Below are 20,710 nucleotides of genomic sequence, written 5' to 3' on the forward strand. Positions count from 1 at the left end.
TCGTTGGTAAAAAAACCACTTCTTCAGATGCATGGAGTGAAAATTACAGATACAGGCATAAATATACTGGCACATGAAGAGAAGGGAGTTACCGTATAAGTAGAGAACCAGTGTTGGCAAGGCCAATTCAGTCAGGGTAGATGTGGTCCACTCCCAATAATTGATGAGGAGGCATCAATACCAAGAGAGGGAAAATTGCTTTTGTAGTGAGCCAGCCACTCCCAGTCCCTATTCAAGTCCAAATTAATGGTGTTAAGTTTTCAAATGAATTGTAGTTCTGCAGTTTCTCTTTGAAGTCTGTTTTTGAAGATTTTTTGTTGAAGAATGGCTACTTTTAAATCTGTTATTGAGTGTCCAGGGAGACTGAAGTGTTCTCCTACTGGCTTTTGTATGTTACCATTCCTGATGTCTGATTTGTGTCCATTTATTCTTTTACGTAGAACTGTCTGGTTTGGCCAATGTACATGGCAGAGGGGCATTGCTGGCACATGGTGGCATATATCACATTAGTAGATGTGCAGGTGAATGAGCCCCTGATGGTGTGGCTGATGTGGTTGGATCCTCTTATGGTGTCGCTAGAGCAGATATGGGGACAGAGTAGGCAACGGAGTTTATTACAGGGATTGGTTGCTGGGTTAGTGTTTCTGTGGTGTGTGGTTGCAGGTATTTGCTTCAGGTGGGGGGCTGTCTGTAAGTGAGGACTGACCTGCCTCCCAAAGTCTGTGAGAGAGATCATTTTCCAGGATAGGTTGTAGATCACTGATGATGTGCTGGAGAGGTTTTACCTGGGGAATGTATGTGATGGCCAGTAGTGTTCTGTTATTTTCCTCGTTAGGCCTATTCTACAGTTGGTGACTTCTGGGTACCCGTCTCGCTGTCAATCTGTTTCCTCACTTCCCCAGGTGGGCATTACAGGTTTAAGAATGCTTGATAAAGATCTTCTAGATATTTGTCTCTGTCTAAGGGATTGGAGCAAATATGGATGTATCTTAGAGCTTGACTGTAGACAATGGATCATGTGATGTGTCCTGGATGGAAGCTGAGGGCATGTAGATAAGTAAAGCGGTCAGGAGGTGACACGTCCTTATCAATTGTTGGGAGTGGACCACATCCACCCTGATTGAACTGGCCTTGTCAACACTGGTTCTCCACTTGTAAGGTAACTCCTTTCTCTTCATGTGCCAGTATATTTATGTCTGTATCTGTAATTTTCACTCTATGTATCTGAAGAAGTGGTTTTTTGTTTTTTTTTTTACCCACGAAAGCTTATGCCCAAATAAATCTGTTAGTCTTTAAAGTGCCACCGGACTCCTCATTGTTTTTGTGGGTACAGACTAACACGGCTACCGCTCTGATATGAGAAACACGTCTGCTACTGCTGTACCACTGAAATTCAGCCAACCCAATTTAAAAGAATTCGTACTGAAGCCTTACAGATTTTGTTAATTTTCTGGTAACAGGATGTTGGTTAAATATCTTATTTATTTCCCTTACTGCCTCTTATGTTTTTCTTTTACATAAGCCAACCAATCGTTAGTAATATAATCAAGTGATTTTCTCCTCTGCAGAGAGACAAGCCTTAAAGGGTTTGAAATTTCTGCTTGTAATAGAGATGTGAAAGAAGTTTCATGTTTAGAGATTCCTGTATCTAATGAGGATAAAACACGTGCAGTCTAAAAAAGTAATCACTGGAATAAAAAGCATTCCGGAGAACAATAAACCAGAATACTTCAAGAGAAGCAAACTTCAAGGAATGAAGATACTGTAGTACAAAATTATGGCCAAAAATACTGTATTTTTAACCAGCAAGATAATTTGGGGGCAGTATTTATATAACATTAGTTTTTTTCAAAACCTATTTCCCATCCCCAAACAACAGACAATACATGCATTTGAATGACATTTTAAGAACAGCAAGTATGGTTTTTTAAATAGTGTAAGTTAAAAATGTATCTGACAAAACCCCCTAAATATACAGGTCAAAAAAGGACTACCTCCAGGTTGATACGTGAAGAATCCAGCAACAGCTGGTAGATTAGAGTATCCTTTGAAAAAAACAATTCCTTACAATCAGATTTGTCTGGCTGATTTTATTAAATACTTTCCCCACCATCACATTAATATTCACACTCCCCACCCCTTTTTTTTTTTTAAGATATAAAGCTTATGTGAGAGTTATAGTATTCCCTTTAACCAGCAAAGCAATGACTCGGTGGGATTTTACTTACACTTAAATGCTATTTCTTTTTTGTTTGATATAACTCAGAATCATATGGCTGAACAAATGCTGTGTGGAGAGTGAGGAGAAAAAAAACAGCAGTTTTGAACGTATGTTTGAGGAGCTGGTAGGCAAGATCATTACTGAATTGACCATGGGACATGGATAAAGGATATAAATTATTAGTGCATACTAAACTGTAAAATGTATGAATTATGCCCAAAACGAGAATTGTAATTACAAAAAAAGCAGATGTCTAAATGTCCAAAATACAGCAGTTAACCTCATGCAAGAAGCCACTTTAATTTTCTAGTCAGATGGTGACAACATGATGAAATCCCAAAGACACACATGGACTATATAATTGGTTTTTAAACTAGAGGTAGGTCTTTGGAGGCCATGTTAACATATTGTGCACACATCATTAGTTAAACAAATGAATGTAGTAGTTAGTATGCAGGGTAACCCTTACAGAGACTTTCAAGAACAGCAGCACATGTAATAAATTATTTGGGTACATTTTATTTTTTTCAAGTGGGTTAACATGTTTTTGTGTTTTCCTATTATTTCAATCTTTTGTGAGGAATGCAAAACAAGGGAAGGGTCATGAGAGTAATTTGAAGGTCATTTGCATCTTACAACCAAAAGCGGGGAGTCTAGCGGTATCTTAATATGCAGCCCTTTTCCCCCCATTTAAAGTTTTTGCAAATCATGCAGTCAGTTCTGACTGATATCCAGCATAAAAAGTCTTTTCTCAACTTTCAAACTTAAAAAAATGATGATTCACAATCATGCGGCAGTATGATTAAAAATTACAGTTCATACACCTTGACAATCAAAATAGTCTTAATTACAAACAGTAAAACTGCCCTTATAGCTGTATTATCCTCTATACCTCAGGACAGTTCCAGTTAATTTGTGAAAAAGGCAAGTTGAAGGTTTTTGCAAAACACATATTACAGCTTTCTTGTGCTAGTGAACATCTAGTATACACAGGTTCCCATGAGGTTTTCTTTTCCTCCTCCCCCATTTATGACATTCAACAAAAATCACACTGTTTTGGCAAAGTTGAAAGGGTTTCAATTTTGTTGTTTTTGCCCTCAGCTTCATGTCAGAGGCACAAACTTCTGCTCTATAAGGCATAGTAGAAACCATCAATTGACCAAAAAAAACCCCCAAAACCAAACCCAACAAAACCAGCAAAGGAATACATTGCAAGTGGGAACTGCTGTGTTATTGAAAAAGGAAGATAGGCTTTTGTAAACTGGCGTACTGCAATGCTGTGTCAAGTGATTCATGAAAAGCTTGCCATGGCATTTTTAAAATTTTTTCCCTCCCCAGAACATGCTCAAATGATCTAAACATATGCCACAGGTTCAACTTACCTAAAACATACCAGAAGTATCCCAGTGGCACACACTTTTGAAAAGTTTTGCAATCACAATATAACTACAAAGCATGAGTAAACTTTTGTTTTTTGTTTTTATACAAAACTTAAAACCAACTCTCCCCTCCCACTCCACCCTAAGCCCCTTCCCCCCCGCCCAGCTCCCCCAAAACAAAAAAATTCCTTTAGGCTCCATTGGCCTCTATTTGCCACAATTCCATTTATATCACCATATCTGGGATGTCAATCTATTCCCATCTTAAAAGAAGGGATATTATCATGTACCCCAGAGTCAACCGTGGAAAATCAGGAACAACTTTATAATGCCATATATAACAAGACTAATTATTCTCATGATCCATTTAGAACATCAGTGTCACTTTTTATCTTCTATAGCTACCTGCTGTAGATTTATTAAATAAAATACCTTAACTCACTGGACACTGATGATTTTTTTTTGTTCTGTTACATTTAAGGTTTTCATAACCTTTCAAACACTTCTGTATTATATTCTGTCATATGGTGCTTTTAGGGAAGTTGCAATGTATAACTGTTAGTACATTTGTACAACAGGCTACAATAGTTTTCAAATTCACTTTTCTAATAAAAGCCATCAGAGAGGTAAGACTAACCTGCTGTGCATTTGCCAAGAAAAATGTATTAAAGAGCTCACATTCCAATTGTAGATCATATGGCAAAAGTTCTTCTAACAAAGTTGGTTTCTACATCTGTATAAAGTCCTGTCAAAACTCAAGCATTATTTTGAGAGTGTGACCTTTGGGTGTTGTTTTAAATTTACCTCTAATCAGGAATGTACAAATGATTTTATACAGCATGATGCTAGTACCGCTCTGTACTATAGTAAAGTATTTTGTTTGTAAATAAAAAAAATCCCTAGTCAGAAATAAACTGACAAAATTTACATTCTTCTCTCTTAAAAAAGTAAATAAAATAACATTATTTAAAATGTGAATTAGCTATAAGACATACAATACAATTACATAGATACATATCAATACAGCACATTCAATCGGCCAAAAAATTAATGATTACAAAGCCAATATGGATGCTGCTATATTACAAACATACACACACACATATATATATGTGTATGTATGTATGTACAATGATTATAGCATTCATAATTGCACTATACCTACAACCAGTTTTAAATTACATGGTGTCTCATGAGGGAGAAAAAAATACTTTTGTTATTACTGTTGTTTTGCATTGGAGGGGCGGGTTAAAGATGAACCACATCTCGTTAGTATTTATTGTTAACTTTGGTACTCAACTAGTAAGCCACTCTCCCCTCCTCACGCTGCTCTGAAGGAGCAATTTCTACATAAATGCACTCTAGTGCTGCATGGTATTGTGGATAATCAGTCCAATTACATGTCAGACCTCTGAGTTCTCTGCAGCTTGCTAGCAGTCTTGTGACTGGTTAAAAAATGTTTTTTCAACCCAACCTGCAGAATAGAGCCTCATACATGTGTGTGTTGTCTTTGTTGTTTAAAAAAATTGCACATTTAGAGTTCAAAAGTAAGATATTTGCTGTTTCGTTTAATAAATATTTCTATGGAACACTGAGAGAGGCTACTTTGTATTAAGCCTATTAGATATCTGTCAATCAATGAACTGGCAACTGTATCAAGACAGGGTCCTGAATATGATTACTCATCAGTAATTTCATGTTTTACAATTAAAGGTGCCCTGATATTACTGCAGAAGATGTTCCCTGTATTCTCATACTATCTTTGACATATGGACAGAGTAAAATTGTCTTTAAATTAGTATAGACAATATGCATGTGCATGATGCACCCAACAGCATTTTCACTCACGCTGCTGTTTTTGGCATTCAAAATGGAACACATTCTTTAAAAAAAGCAGGGGGGGGACATATGAGTTAAAACTTTAATTCTTTATCATTTGGCAGTAGTGTCAATCCCGTTGTTTCCCAATCAATCAATTTGGCATTTCAATTAGTATCTTACGTTTCAAAGCTATTGGTTTTATAAAAAGCCACGTTTGGCAACATGAATTTTTTTTATTCAGTAAAAATAATGTTTAAATTGTGGTCAAAAATATTTAAAAAGCTCTAACTAAAAAAAACAAACTAAACCAAAACAAAAAATAAGAACAAACGAACAAAGCCAACCTGAAAAAACACTGTTTCAGGCTGTAGCCTCTGGGGAAAATGTAGTGTCTATGGCATTTTTGTTTGGCATCTATGATTTGAAAGAAAAGAAAGAAGAAAGGACACATGGCAATTAAAAAGAAATTCGATCATATTCCACATCATCATTTTGCCTTAGTCATTTCATTACTGTCTTCTACGCATTGTTCTGATTTGCCACGTTACAGCTAAAGTTAAAATCCATGTTACTACAACTGCTGTTTTTGAACCCAATTTCCTAGCCCACAGTGTGAAGATAGTTTGCAAAATATCCATGTCAAGAATTTTAAAATCACAGTATCAATACTTTTGATCCTTCAGAAAAAGTACATACTGTAAAATTAGAATGATTGATGGCTTAAATTGTGATGATAGTATTTTCCTGATCAGATCACTGTAGAGAAAACAGTCTGCCAAGGAATGCAACTGAAAAAAAAGGCCATTGTACCTTTGAAAACAATAATAAAATGCAGTGGAGGAAAGGGGAGAGAGTGAGAAAGAAAGAGTCAGGGAAAGGGGAAACCAGCTTGATTTTCCCTCAATAGCAAAAAAACCCCTATCCTTTGTGAGTGCATGACTGAGAATTTAAAACACATTGAGTCACAAGGTTTTGCCTAAAAAAATGAGGAAACATGCTGTGAATGTATTTCAGCATCTTTTGTTTTTCCTCAATATAGTTTAAATAAAATCATAATATTTACTACAAACTCTGTGAACATTCACAGAGTCCAGGCCGGCAATAAATTAGTATTATGCAAGTCGTTTTCACAGATAATACAGTCCCTCTTGTATATCTTCAATTGCCCGATGGGAATTTTGGGGGGCCTACTAGGCACAGTTAGACCAGGTTGTACTCCTTCAGGTTTAACTGTAGGATAGTGTCCTTGACAGCAGCAAAGACGAAGCGGATATTCTCTGTGTCTGTAGCACATGTGAAGTGAGAGTAGATAATTTTATCACTGTCTGGATTCAGGTCCACGAACATCTTCAAAATGAACTCTCGTGCCGCCTGTGCATCTCGCTGGGGTCCTGTTAGGTTAGAAAAGAAAGTTAGTTTTGCGAAAGCATGAGCTTCTTCTTTGTCAGAGAGTCTCCTACTATGTCTAGCACAGGAGTTCTCAAACTGGGGTCAGGACCCCTCAGGGGGTTGTGAGGTTATTATATGGGGGGGCGGATCGCAAGCTATCAGCCTCCACCCCAAACCCTGCTTTGCCTCCAGCATTTATAATAGTGTTAAATATATAAAAAAGTGTTTTTAATTTATACTCAGAGGCTTGCTATTTGAAAGTGGTCACTAGTACAAAAGTTTGAGAACCACTGGTCTAGCAGTAGGTGGAAGAAAGTTGTAGTCTGTGATACCTGCGTGAGAGAAATAGGGAAAGATTATTTTATAAATCAACTCACACCATGCCCTTGCTCTTTTCTTCTCAGTAGGACTGGAGGGAAATTTCAGAGATAAAATTATGCTCATGAGAACCTAAGTATTTTCCTGCCAATTATTCCCCTTCCCCACCAAGATACCCTACTAAATGGGAGAATTAAATGGACAATCTGTAACCACAAAGGATGAGCAAAACAGAAATCAATCCTTTTATAATTAATCTTTCAGTAATTTCAAAGGGTTAACCAGTGTTTGGGGTATTGTAATTCAGTGTACACATTTAAACTAAAAACTAATCTTGTATTGTAACATTTATTACTTTTAAAGCTACGCCTGAGAATTTTAATACATAGTTTAAGTGAGTTACATTCTAAACTAAGATGATACTGTCTCAAATAGAAGTTCATTAATTTTAACATTTGCTGATAATGAAATACAGTTGCTTTGTAGTTGATGTACTTCTGTTACAAAGTTGTTACATTACAAAAGTTAATGATCTAACTAATCAATTGTTTTATCTAACTTACACACAATAATTATCCTATTAAATCAAAATTAAGGCTGCAATTCTCAGAAGGGCATGCAGTCTATGTAATCAGGCTGCACGTTCAGCTATATGCACATGAGGCAAATGGACCAAACACTCACTCTCAACTTGGAATAGCCAATGTGCATCATCCAAAGCCAGTACTTCAGGGAATCGGCAGGAGTGGTCACCACATGTTGCTGCTTTCTCAGACCAGCATTTGTGAGTGGGCTCCAAAGTGTAGGGGCCCCAGAATGTCTCAAAGAAAAGATCCCCAGATTTTTATTTACAATGGGCAAAGCAAAATATTCTTCACTAGCTTTGTCTTTAGATATGTCTGAACCATTTGGGCTGAAATTTTCGAGAAAAATTTAGCCTAGGCAGACACATAGCATTGAAAATTTCAACCCAAATAGTTAAAAGTTTGTCAAAGTTATAAACAACTGAAAACAGGATCTTATGACAGGAAGTGTTGGGACACCTTAGTAGGTGGGGCTGACCTAGGCTTGAAAGAATACTAAAAATAATTACTATTCAACTGTCAGATTTCAAATAAATAGAGGATTATCAAACTAAAATTATACTGAATTGTAAATAATAACTGTGGTTGTTCTACATGAATGAACCCCTGCAACTGCACAGAACAATTTGCAGGACCAGACCTAAGTCTCTCAAATCATAAACTACAGGCGAGTCTCATCTTACGCGGGGGTTCCGTTCCGCGGTTAACGCGTAAAGCAAAAACTGCGTACAGTCAAAATTACATTGAGTTGAATGGCGGGTGGCATCGCCCGCACTACAGGTACAGTATTAAAATTGTTATCTTTCTCTTTTTTTTTTGTTTTTTGTTTTTGTTTTTGCCGACTGTGTAAAGCTGAAATCGCACATGTTAAATGCGTGTAAGATGTGACAGACCTGTAGTGTTTTCCTAATCTCGGTCTTGAAAACTAGAGATACTACCTTTTTCAAGCCTCATCAAATTTGTAGCTTAATCTGCTGTTCACTCTCTGGTAGGGACAATGGAGCCTTTAGGTTAAGTACTCAGCCCTTCAGTCCACTCACCAGATGAACCTGGGACTTTTCTTCCACTCCAAGCAAAGCCTCCACTCAGATACCTTAAATAACTTCATTTTCGCCTCATGAAAACTTCCAGAATGTACATCCTGCGAGTTTCCTTAGCAACTGGTATATGACCTGCATAATGTTCTCTGGAACAGGCACATTAAACCTTATATAAGTAACATAAAATTAGAATGAAGGAAACTCCATTATAAAAATGGAGTGGTGGAAGGGTGGGAAGAGTCAGACAGATCTCTTTGAAGCACTGAAAGGACTTAGGCCATGTTCCCTTCAGATATCCAGTTCTTAAAAAAAAGTTAAATGTAAATATGCAAGAAAATGTATATATTTGGCAAAAAATTCATTCTGTTCAAAACCAGCAGCAAAATATCTTAAATTCCTAGAAAAAAAGATATTCTTTTAATTAGATCAGCAAACACAGTTATAGGCTAGGTTGAAATTAGGTCCATTGATAACACGAGAATATTTCCTCAAAAATCTAAGAATTCTGAAGACATAAAACCCTCATAAATCATAAATCACAAATCACAACAGCAAATCTCAGATAATTTAGTATCACACAGATACCGTTCCACTCCCCACAAACAATGGAGGTATAGAGTAAAATCCTGGCCTCAGTGAAATCAATGGCAAAATTCCTATTGATTTTAATGGGATCAGGATTTCACCCATAGACTTTATACATTTTAGGGAAATCTTATTTAATATGATACATGGTTTGTGATTACTTCCAGTGAAGCTGGTGAAAATCTACCTGATGTTCTACCTGTTTTCCTATAGCCATTATAAAAACTACCACAAGACTGTAGACTATTTGAAATCATTAGACATTCTCAAAATGGCTGTCTTCATTTGTATTTTTTCTTTTTCTCATGTTTTTAAATCTAGTATGTTACAACACCATCTTCTCAACCATCCGTTAATCATTGATACCATAAGTATATATTCTATTAACTCTGCAAACAACTGTTGATGATTATTGCATTACAAGCTTCTATGTATCATATAAACTAAATACATTTCTAAGGCCTGGTCTACACACGTGAATAACGTAGCTGAAGTCAATGTACTTATATCGACTTACCGTGGTATCTTCACTGCGGTGAGTCAACTGCTGCTGCTCCCCTGTCGACTCCACCTGCGCCTCTCGTGGCAGTGGAGTGAAGGAGTCGACGGGAGAGCGCTCGAGGGTCAATTTATCGTGTCTAGACTAGACGCGATAAATCGACCCCTGCTGGATCAATTGCAGCCCGCCAGTCTGCAGGGCAGTGTAGACATACCCTAAGCAATATGTACTGGAAAGATCTATTGGTCTGCAATTTAGACAATGCTGTTTCTCACATATCATCGTTGTAGTGTAAATGCAATCAGTATCTCAAGATCTGGAGCATGAATTCTGGTGTTGCAATATTACTTACCATCATACTCTGGGAAATAGTCAACTAGATGGGAGTACATAATTTTCTCCTCTAGAAGATCTTTTTTATTTAAGAACAAAATGACCGAAGAGTTCTGGAACCACGGATATGTGATAATTGTCCTAAACAGTGCTTTGCTTTCCTCCATTCGGTTCTGGAAGAAAATAAGAAAAAGAGAAAGGAAATGATGTGGTCACAAAATATGTTAGCTGTGTTTGCAAACTGAACCATTCCATCATACGAATTTACTTGTTGCTCTCTAGGGTTTTATAGCTTCAAATCACAATTTCTGTATGAACAGTTTGTTAACTCTGTAGGATGTTTCAGTTATGCAAGTTGAGGCTAATGTATAAAAAGCATGATTTTTTTTGATTTTTTTTAAAAAGAGCCATGAACGTTAACGGTGTAATAGGAATTGACAAAGTCTGTCTACTTATGTGTACAGCTGTACACAAACCCACATTACTGGAAAGCATGTGGAGGGAAAACCAAATGTACAAAAACAAAGCATAAGAGCTGAGTTAAGAAGAGAGCATTCTCCTTTGTTTTCAATTTCCTAGTTTTTGTTGGTTCAGTGTTTCAACCTTAACTGCTCAACCACTGCTGAAACATAAACTGGATTTGTATTATTGTTTTAATAGTCCTGCAATCTATAATTACATCTGAAAGGACTTGTCTATACAGCAAACTTTTATTGTGTTTCAATATAATTGAGAAGAATTTAATTATCTGACATGATGCTGACTTTACCTAGGGGCAGTACAAACTGGGTTCAGAATTATTCCAGCTAACTATGGTAAAACTCCTCTCCTCTCTTGTGAATAGCTCTATGACATAACTCTTGGCGCCCATAGACTTGCACAGCAGTAGCAACAGCATGATGAAAGTGAAAGAGGATTGTTACAGTCTAGCCATTGCCTGCAGGGTTTTAAAGAGCAGCTATGAAAAAATCAGGTGCCCTGCTAATTTTACTGCTGCTTGGCTATAAGCCCCAGCATAGGCACTGAAGCTGCATGTAGAGAGACAAAGATAATGCTTTATAGTTGGGTTTTATTTACCTGTGTGCTTTCGTAAATTTTACATTCAGTTCCTTAGAACATTTTTGTTAAAAGAGAAAAATCAACTCTGCAGAAATTGATAGGTTAGTCCTCTCATACCAGGGCAAGTTTCCCATTGGCGGATAAACAACTGGAATTTTCAAAGCTCTGCAATAATTAATTAAATCTCATAACATACGTTTAAGACAGTAAATATGGGAAAACTAATGCATAGAAGGTGGGAGCCACACAGGTACTTAGACGCCTAAGTCCCATTTTTAGACGTCATTGTGTTCCACAAAACTCACACTCGGTTGCTGCCTAACCCTGCAAGCACCTAAACTCACCTAGCACTATATTTTTGCAGTAGAAGTTCCCTAGGTGCCTACGTTCCTCCCTTTGGGCATGCACACTACTACCTCCCTCTAGGCAGCTGGGCACCTATCTGCCCCAGAGTGATCCACACATCTGGGGAAGATAGGCGTTCAGTTGCCTAAGTCACATGTGGGACTTGAACTGGTAGGCATGATCAGAGGCTGCCTAACTCCACACAAAGCAACTAGAAGGATGTGGGAGGAGGTGGCCACTCTTATAACCTTTAGTCCAGTGTGTAGGGTACCCAACTCCCGTTGAATTGAGTGGAACCAAGATTTCACGCAGAAAGTTCAAGTGACTCACTCAAGGTCACTATATCAAGACATTGGCATAGATGGGCACAGAATCTAAATCATTAGACTGTCAAGTCTGTGCTTTGAACACTAGACCATGCTTCTTCAACATTTTGTATAGACCAGAGGTTCTCAAACTGTGGTCCATAGACCACCAATGGTCTGCAAGCTCCATTCAGGTGGTCTGTGGATAGTTCCCTTTAAGGAACTCCCTTTAAGGTGGACAGCAGCATACAAGAGAATGAAGGGCCACCAACCTAATTAGTGGAGCCTCGCAGGCATGGCTCTACTAATTATGTGCCTAGAGCCTGGGGAAGATGCCCATGTAAGGTGAGGTGGTGGCTTTGGGGGCATTAGAGGGTAGATGAGAGGGGGCAGTGGGGTTAGAGGAGGGGGTGGAGGGGGTGGAGGGAATTTGGATCAGAGAAAGAGGTGACTTTCCCCCAGTTCCAGGGCTGGGGCTGCCGGGAAAAGATGGCCTTCCTTCCCAGTCTCAGCTCTGTGACTGCTGTGGAGGGGGAGAGAGACTCCTCTCCTTCTCAGCCCTAGCTTGGGAGCTGCTGTGGTAGGGGAGAGAAGAAGAGGCCCTCACTCCTTCCTAGCCTCAGCTCATAGGTTGCTGCAGCAGGGGAGAGAAGGCACATCCATCGCATTAGAAAGCTAAGACTACTGATATTAAAATATGAGTTGTGTGCTTTTATTTGTAGAACAAAAAACCATCAATTATTAATTTTTTATATAGCGTTTTATCTAAAGTGTTTTATAATAGTTAGCTAAAGGTACAAACAACATTTGGAAAGATCATTAAGTTATTCACCGAGACCCTCAGCAATTTTCAAGTGGTCCGCGAAAAAAAAAAGTTTGAGAACCACTGGTATAGATTTCTTGCCACAAACCTATGCCCAAATCCATTTATAACTCACAAAAGTAATTAAATTGAAATCATCTTTATTTCCAGTTTGGCCTTCATAATCATAGAGCTGTATCATAACTTCATTTGACATTAGCAAAACATTTCTACGTTTCTGAATCCTTACTTTTGATAACTTAAAGTTTGATTCCAGTCCACAAATCCCTAACTGAATTTGGCATTTACAGATACAGTGTGAGTGTAGATCGGCGTTTGTGGGCTAACAGCATGTTCTCCTTCCACAGCAAATTAAAGAGCTATTGAAAACACTTTAAACCTTATGAATAACTAACAAAGTGCACAGGAAACATAGTGGCTTGAATTATTAATACAAGCTTGAATTATACGCCCTTTGCAGAACTCTTAATGGGAGTTGCAACATTCTCATCCAGCTATCTGACTGTAATGCAGAAGTCTCTCTCCGTGATTTTCACAACACAGTCTTACACAGACAAAACACGCCTGTTTGCAGTGGCAGATTAGCCACTGGGCCAATGGACCCGTGCCCAGGGCCCTGGCCAATTGGATTGCCCCTGCATCCCGACCTGCTCTGCCTGCTTGCTCAGTGTTCCTGCTGGGTAGTGAGTTGGGGCATGGGGGCTTGCCCTGCTCCACCTGCCCGGCGCTCCTGCCAAGGAATGGGGGCTTCCCCCACTCCTCAGCAGAAGTGCTGGGCCGGTGGAGTGGAACAAGGCCCCGTGCCCTGGCCCCACTCCCCAACAGGAGCGCCAGGTGTAGTGGGGAGCAGGACAGGACAAGCCCCTGTGTCCCGATCTGATTTCTCCAGCAGGAGTGCCAGGGGAACTGCAGGTGGAAGGGTTGGGGAGGGGGCCCCCACTTGCTCTGGCCCAGCGCTCACAAAAACTTAATTCGCCTCTGCCAGTTTGCATAATCTTCTGATTTTTGTTCCAAGAAAACTCCTGAAATCTATGCTTGGCAAAGATGGTTATTAGACAGCTAACAAGTTTTACATTTTCTTTTTCAAAAGGATACCAAACAAGATGAAGTAGAAAAGGCACATAGACTAAGTCAACATTCGTACTTTAAATAGATCTTTTACCAGAATTCATCTAACTTATTAACTCTACATATGCAAGTCTGAAATTTCCTATGGGACACATACAATGAAGAAGCAACATCTTATACTTTTTATTAATATACCATTCATTATAACATACAGTTATAAATTCTTTGAGTATGAAAGTTGCCATACATAGTCACCATTTTTGTTCTTATAGGCTTATCAGTTACTGAAAAAATTGTAGTTTTGTATTTTACAGTCACACACTATAAAGGTATGAAACATTGATGTCATGCTTAGAACTCGGAGGGACACATTCTGTCTTCAAGTACACCACTGGAGTCAATGAGTTTGCATAGGTGTAACTGAGGGTAAATTTCGCCCTAAGTGTGAAAAATGAATTTTAGTTACTCATAGACTTTAAGGTCAGAAGGGACCATTATGATCATCTAGTCTGACCTCCTGCACAAAGCAGGCCACAGAATAGTTATTACACTGTAAAAAATTGCCTACACAAATTTTACTAATTTTTCAGAAAAACAGTGAGATAGAAACAAGCAGATAATGACATATACAAATAAAGAAGAAGAAAAAAGACAGAAAGATGATAGGTGTTTTAATTTGCATTAAGGGCCTGATTTTCCTGTCCTACTGATGCATATTAGGAATAATGCCATTGAAATCAACTGTTACACACTGGTATAAAAGAGGTGCAAGAGGGGTTTTTGTTTGCTGATATCTAGGACTTTTAAGAGAAATGGATGATGATTTATCAGAAAAATCAATCATCATCAGTACTGGGCTTATATCCCGAATGTACCTAGTTAGAAGAAGCAGAACGCAAATTGACTGGTACTTGCATGGGCATAAGGCGGAGATCATCAATCAGCTCCTCACTCTGCCCGGCAGTGCTTAATTTGCTGAGCACTGTTTTCCTTCTGAATATGTGGACAGTGGAGAAAGACTGGCTCTGATTTCCCTAGCTGCAGTAGGGAGGGGAAAAACTTGCTTCACTCCCGTTTCTGATGACTAAGAGAGAGAGATCTCTTTGCTGAACCAAATGCACTCTGATGACCTTTTGAAGTCAGTTGCTATTGCCAGTGATGCACAGTCCATAGGAACCCTTGCCTGAGAGGGCTATTCAGAGAGTGTTCACCTAATTGCATGGAAAAATCCCGGAAAGCAAAGTTAGTAGCAATCACAACCAACCCTGCCTCATTCACTGCACTATAACTAGAAGGTGCAGTAAAGTGCAAACATCGCACCTATCTAGAATTTTTAAAATATACAAACTAACATTTGACAGGCTAGCATGTGCACAGAAGGCCCCTTTCCTGTAGAACAATTAGAACAAGAGAGAGTGTTTAAATTTCAGTATGTGGGTCACGTTCAGCTCCGCGTCTGTATTTCACTGGATCTGGATGGTGCAGCTGACAGGTTTTTTCAGTGTTTTGAGCTTGGATGAAAACTAGCTATTTGTCCCTCAGCCCAGTTAAAACAAAGGCAATACTTGTAAGTTAGAGGAAACCACTAAAGGCAGAGGTAACATCTGCTCCTCGTCTCATGGAATTTGTCCACATTTTGGTACTTCAAGTTTGCAATTTTGTGAGTTCTCACTGAATCCTAAGTTACTTCTGGAAGTTCCCATAGTAACAATGACTAAGACTGGCTCTTTTTTTCCTTCCCCATCTGCTCCTGGCAAAATGGATGTTCCATTTTCCTTTACATGTGGACTATTTTATAGTTATAATTAGAGCCCTATCAAATTCATCGTCCATTTTGATAAATTTCATGATCAGAGGATTTAAAAAATTTGAAATTTCATGGGTTCAGATATTTAAATCTGGAATTTTATGGTGTTATAACTGTGGGGGTCTCGGCTCCAAAGGAGGTTGTGGGGAGGTCTGCAAGACTATTGTGGGAGTGGGGTATTGACACCATTACTTCTGCACTGCTGCTGGCTGCAGCACTGCCTTTAGAGCGTTTTCAATTTGATCCTAGGTGAAATTCAAGGTCATGGTTCGGACTTAAGGAAGGTCTCAGACAGTTGCCCTCCATGGTTTCACCTAAAAAGATGCGATCACCTGGGATGCTCAAGTTCACACTGCTCCTAAAACAGCTCACCCTTTGATCCAACAGAGTCTAGGTCTGTTGACTTTTAGGGCATGCTGCAAAGTCTTTTTTCACATGACTTTTTTAAGAGCAGGAGGAATGGGAGAGTATGGGCTGAGTGGGAAAGATCTCAGGTCCAATCCTGCAACTACCTAAGCATGGGCTTGCCTTACCCCTGGGTGTAATGTTAAGCATGTATCTATCTGTTTGCAAGGTCAAGTCGTAGGTGTGTTTGGGAGGGTGGAAGAGTGTTAGTGTTTATAATGGGTTAACTGGGGGTTATTGCATTATTTTATAAAATATCAATTGTAAACACATCTAGAACACTGGATACATGTGGTTTTATGAACTGTAATAAATAAACAAATACTGAAAACCTAAGAGTAGGTAACCTCTGCTCATACATTACAACTAACAGGCAAATACAATTTCAGATGAATTTTTCCACAGAGAGTTCTTCTAATACTGCTTGTACTCTGGTTTTCCTTTAAAAACAAACCCACTCTTTACTGTAAGAACACAGATGGAAAACATTATTGCTCCATCCTATAAACCTCATGTTAATTGCTATATAATAATTTGTAATGAATAATTTGATTTTCAAACAAATACACAAAAAAGAAAAGGGGTAGGGGAACCACTCTGAAAGTACTACAGAAAACACTGACCATTTGAGACCATCATACATGTGGGAGTACTTTCTCTTTTGAATTAATTTATTTGGTCATCTGTTAAGAATAAAGCTCTTTATTTGCCTTTGTATACTGCACAGGATCACATAATTATGTGGCCTATTTGACATAAAAACGAAAATAATACAAAACACACTTTGTGCCAAGTTCCTGCTTGGAGGTTAAAAATTAAAACAAAAATAGAAAAAATAGTTGACAAATTTGATAATGTGCGAGCTGTTTTCAGCAGGGCTCTTATATTAAAGGACTACAGAAGTGAGGAGTTTTTGAACCCTGCTTGCCACACCCAATTCCAGATATGGCTGCAATCTTCCCCCCAAAAGACTGCCAGTTCATGATTGTAAGTATTACAGTCACAGTTAAAAAGATGGGCTGGATTTTCACCAAACCAACACACTTGTGCTAGTATTCCCCCTCCAATCTTTCCTTCTGTTCCATGGCTGAAGATGGGTCTCATCTAGCTGTCCATCATGTATATCCTTGTTTGCAGGCCCTTTTTGGACAGAGTAAGCAAAATGTAGCTACTTCCTGAGCACTGTCAACCATGCTCCTGAAACTTGGCCAACAAAGGCAGTGACTGTAGCTATGCCAAGGTTAGCCAGCTCCAGAACGGACGATTTTGATTCTACAAACCTTCCAGCCTCAGTTAAAACTTGGAACAAAGGATTAAGATCAGATTTGGAATAACCTTCTGGTTATGTGCTAGCAACAGTAGGTTTAAACGTAACACATAATTACTGCTTATGCGTGCATGTACAATATATATATATATACTGTACAAATGATGAGACAGTGACTACTAAGGGGAGTCAAGCACTGCACCTAACAAGTGTTTGCAAGATCATTTTGTCCTCTTCAGTGGGATACAATAGGTTTTACTTTCTTGTAGTTTTTTTAATGCAACAAAGGTACCACAAAAGAACAAAGGTTTGGTTTTGAACATATCACATACAAACAGTAGTTATTCCCCCAACCCCATTCTTCCTTTGCACATTTAGAGCCAGAACTTCATATAGGGTAAATCAGCATACCTCCACTGGAGCTATGTCAATTCATACAACTGAAGATCAGGCCCAACTTATGTGCTGTTATGGAGGCATAAAGTAAACAGCAAATAGTGTATAGTGTTTTGGTTTTTTTTAGCAATACGCTCTCATATTACATATAAAGTAATGAGCATTGTGCCCAACCTCCAACTTGAGTAATTATTAGAATTGTGCAAAACCTGCTGGTGTTTGGTTCATGCTGGCTGCTTATAGCTTCTGTTTTGTAGGTAACTAGCTTGAAGACCCCAAGGAGCAAATCTGGTCACCTTTTCCATGGTGGCAGAAGGCTCCTTTGAACGAGAACCAGTGTGGTGCTGCTATTCGAGAGAAGAATCCCCAGTGCATGCACCTCTTCCTGCACAGTGGTGTGTGGGGTAGAAGGCATGACATGATCATGGCTTAGCTACTGAATGTGGGCTGTGGGGTCTCAATGTCAACCTGTAAACGTTGCCACGAAATCAGAGTGATTCACTATGCTGCTTCACTCCCTCATTTAGTTATCTTGCTATTGTCAGCTCTAAGTGTTCAAAAATCATGAGTCAGACCCATACACTCATGAGAGTACCTTAAAAAAACACCTGATTTTTTAAAAAAAGTAATACATTTGGGGTTGTTTTTATTTGTCTTCTTGGTTTTGAGCCTTTAGGACTTCATATTTTCAAAGCTTTTCTCCACAAGTATGAGAACTGGAAATGTCCTTGCTTTTTTAAATACCAGCTGAGAATCTCACATAAGCCCATGATTCCATGAACTGACACTTTTGTGAGACTTGCCATCAAATCAGAAGAATCAGTAAAAATTGATGTTGTAAGGAATGGCCATGCCATTACCATTTCCTGCCTGTTCAAGCTTCTCAGTTCTCCCCGCTAGCACGTGAATGCAGATGTTATTGACACAGTTAGCAGTGGAACTGAAGGAGCGTTGCCCAAGTTACCAAACTAGGTGAGAGACAGTTCAGTCTTCTGAGGAAGCTTCTCATGAAAGACCTATTTATTTGCCTATTCTGAAGGAACAGGCCAAACAGCACCCATTCCTATTCCATCCCTCAAAAACAACCCCCCAAATGAGGAATCATACCAGTTGATTTCCCCAGAATACTATGGAGAGGATAATTTGCAGACCACCATCTGCCCTCAGAAGACACAGGTAACTGGAGGACTGTAAAAGAGAGGAAGGATCTGGAGACTGCCCAACCCTCTCTAAGGTTCACTTCAGTTTTGAAATTCAAAGGCAGGTTTTACATAGTTTTGGGATTTTGAGGCAAAAGTTTTTCATAGCCCTTGTAATAATGCCTTGATTTTCCTTACAGTATCACCTAGAAATATTTGGCTGAACTAGCTGGTGGCCTAACGCCACTGAATTCTGACCCATTATTCTTCATTTCCTTTCCCCAAGTGTTATGTAGTGTTGATACACATTAGTAAGTAGCTGATACATTTTATCCCACAATTAGTTGCATTTCACTAATGGGGAAAATGACTCATTTAATTTGTAATGTACACTGGGATCCTTTTGAATAAAAGGTACAATGTAAATATGTCACTGTGATGAAGTGGGACTGTTCTTAATGTTTCATCTGAATACTGTGTGGGTACCGCAGTTTCTGGCGGACACTCTGTCTCCTGGCAACAAATGGTCCGGGCCCTTTCCCCCTGCAAGGGGATGCTAGAAGTGTGGGAGAACAAAGAGGTCAGGTGACCTCCCGGCCTGGGAAAGGAACTCAGCAGGGAAGGAGGGGCTGGAGGAGGTTTCAGTTTGGAGCTGGCTGGGGATGGGAAGTGAGTGCAGACGGGGTTGTCTGGCTCTCTGGGCCCCCAAATGGACCCGGCTGAGGGGTCCTGTTCTCTGTACCTACAAGCTCTGTTTTAGACCGTGTCTAAATGTCATCTGATAAACCTCTGTTTTACTGGCTGGCTAAGAGTCACGTCTGACTGCGAAGTGGGGGTGCAGGACTCTCTGGCTTCCCCAGGACCCCGCCTGGGTGGACTCGCTGTGGGAAGCGCACAGAGGGGCATATGCTGAATGCTCCAAGGTCAGACCCAGGAAGGTGAAGTCATGTGAGCTTCTTGACCTGAAGACAGTCTGCTCCAAGGGAAAGGAGGCTCCTCAAAGTCCTGACTGGCTTTGTGGGGAGCAGTTTCAAAGCATTGCCCGGAGACTCCGTGACAGTCACATCATTTATTACTGAGTTTTAAGTACATTGACATATTATGGAAGCATCATATATTATGACTGTAAAGTTCAAGGAAACCCCAGATGGAAAGGGAGTCCTGTAATTCAAGTTCTGCTCGTTTCATAATTTATAATAGCTTATATAATACAAAGTTCCAACAATAAAATCCAGCTGAGAAAGTTTTAGGAGGAGGGAGATAAGCCCCTGAATAAATCAATATTGTAAAACTACTTAATTCATACTCACTTCTGTCTTTTACGGCTATTGACCACATTCACAATAGGCTCAGTAGTCAACTTGCAGAAGCAGGGTGTTGGCTACTACACTCACAAGCCCATCACACCAAAAGGCATGTTGTGGAATTGATATGCTGGGGCCATAGCAGAAAAGAGGAGACATTCTTCCTGTTTACTGTTGCCGAATTGTGGGGTGGGGGATGGGAACAGATAGGAAGTTCCCTCCCTGCAAATGTCATTTCCCCCCCCCCCCCCCAATTTTAATAGAAGGCTTCTTGTGAACAATTCTTGAAGCACCATTGGTGATGCTGGCCTCAGAAGAGCTCTTTGGTTTGTCTGCTAGTCAGTGGTCATTGCTTACTGAACTAGGGGGTAGAAATGGCAATTCCTCAGAATGAAAGGAAAAACATCCAGGGGATCCCATCTGGATCAGCTCTTTTTGAAACCATATGTGGCTAAGGTACAATCATAACTAGAGAAAGACAGTAACATTCATTTTAGGTTGTCTTTTGGGAGGGTTTTTTTTTTTTTACCCCTTTTGTTTTTTATTTTTAGCATTTATAAGAACTGCCAGCATTTTCACCTGCTTTGTTTTTTGTACTTTTTTTTGTATGTGTTGTATACATG

The 20,710-nt window shown here is 39.3% G+C and overlaps 1 protein-coding gene across 1 annotated transcript in view; it reads right to left on the reverse strand.

Annotated features, from left to right (window-relative positions):
- Positions 1–1,775: 1,775 nt before the first annotated feature.
- The window catches only part of LOC116830805 (guanine nucleotide-binding protein G(q) subunit alpha), a 225,718-nt gene continuing 206,783 nt past the window's right edge, over positions 1,776–20,710 (reverse strand). Inside the window, exons 6-7 of the mRNA XM_075067498.1 lie at positions 10,189–10,342; positions 1,776–6,812 (exon numbers count right to left, since the gene is read on the reverse strand). Coding sequence (XP_074923599.1) covers positions 6,622–6,812; positions 10,189–10,342 — 345 coding nt within the window. The 3' untranslated portion in view covers positions 1,776–6,621. The remainder of the gene's footprint in view (positions 6,813–10,188; positions 10,343–20,710) is intronic.

The sequence above is a fragment of the Chelonoidis abingdonii genome, chromosome 6 (assembly GCF_003597395.2).
Source record: "Chelonoidis abingdonii isolate Lonesome George chromosome 6, CheloAbing_2.0, whole genome shotgun sequence".
In the NCBI taxonomy this organism is placed as follows: Eukaryota; Metazoa; Chordata; order Testudines; family Testudinidae; genus Chelonoidis; species Chelonoidis abingdonii.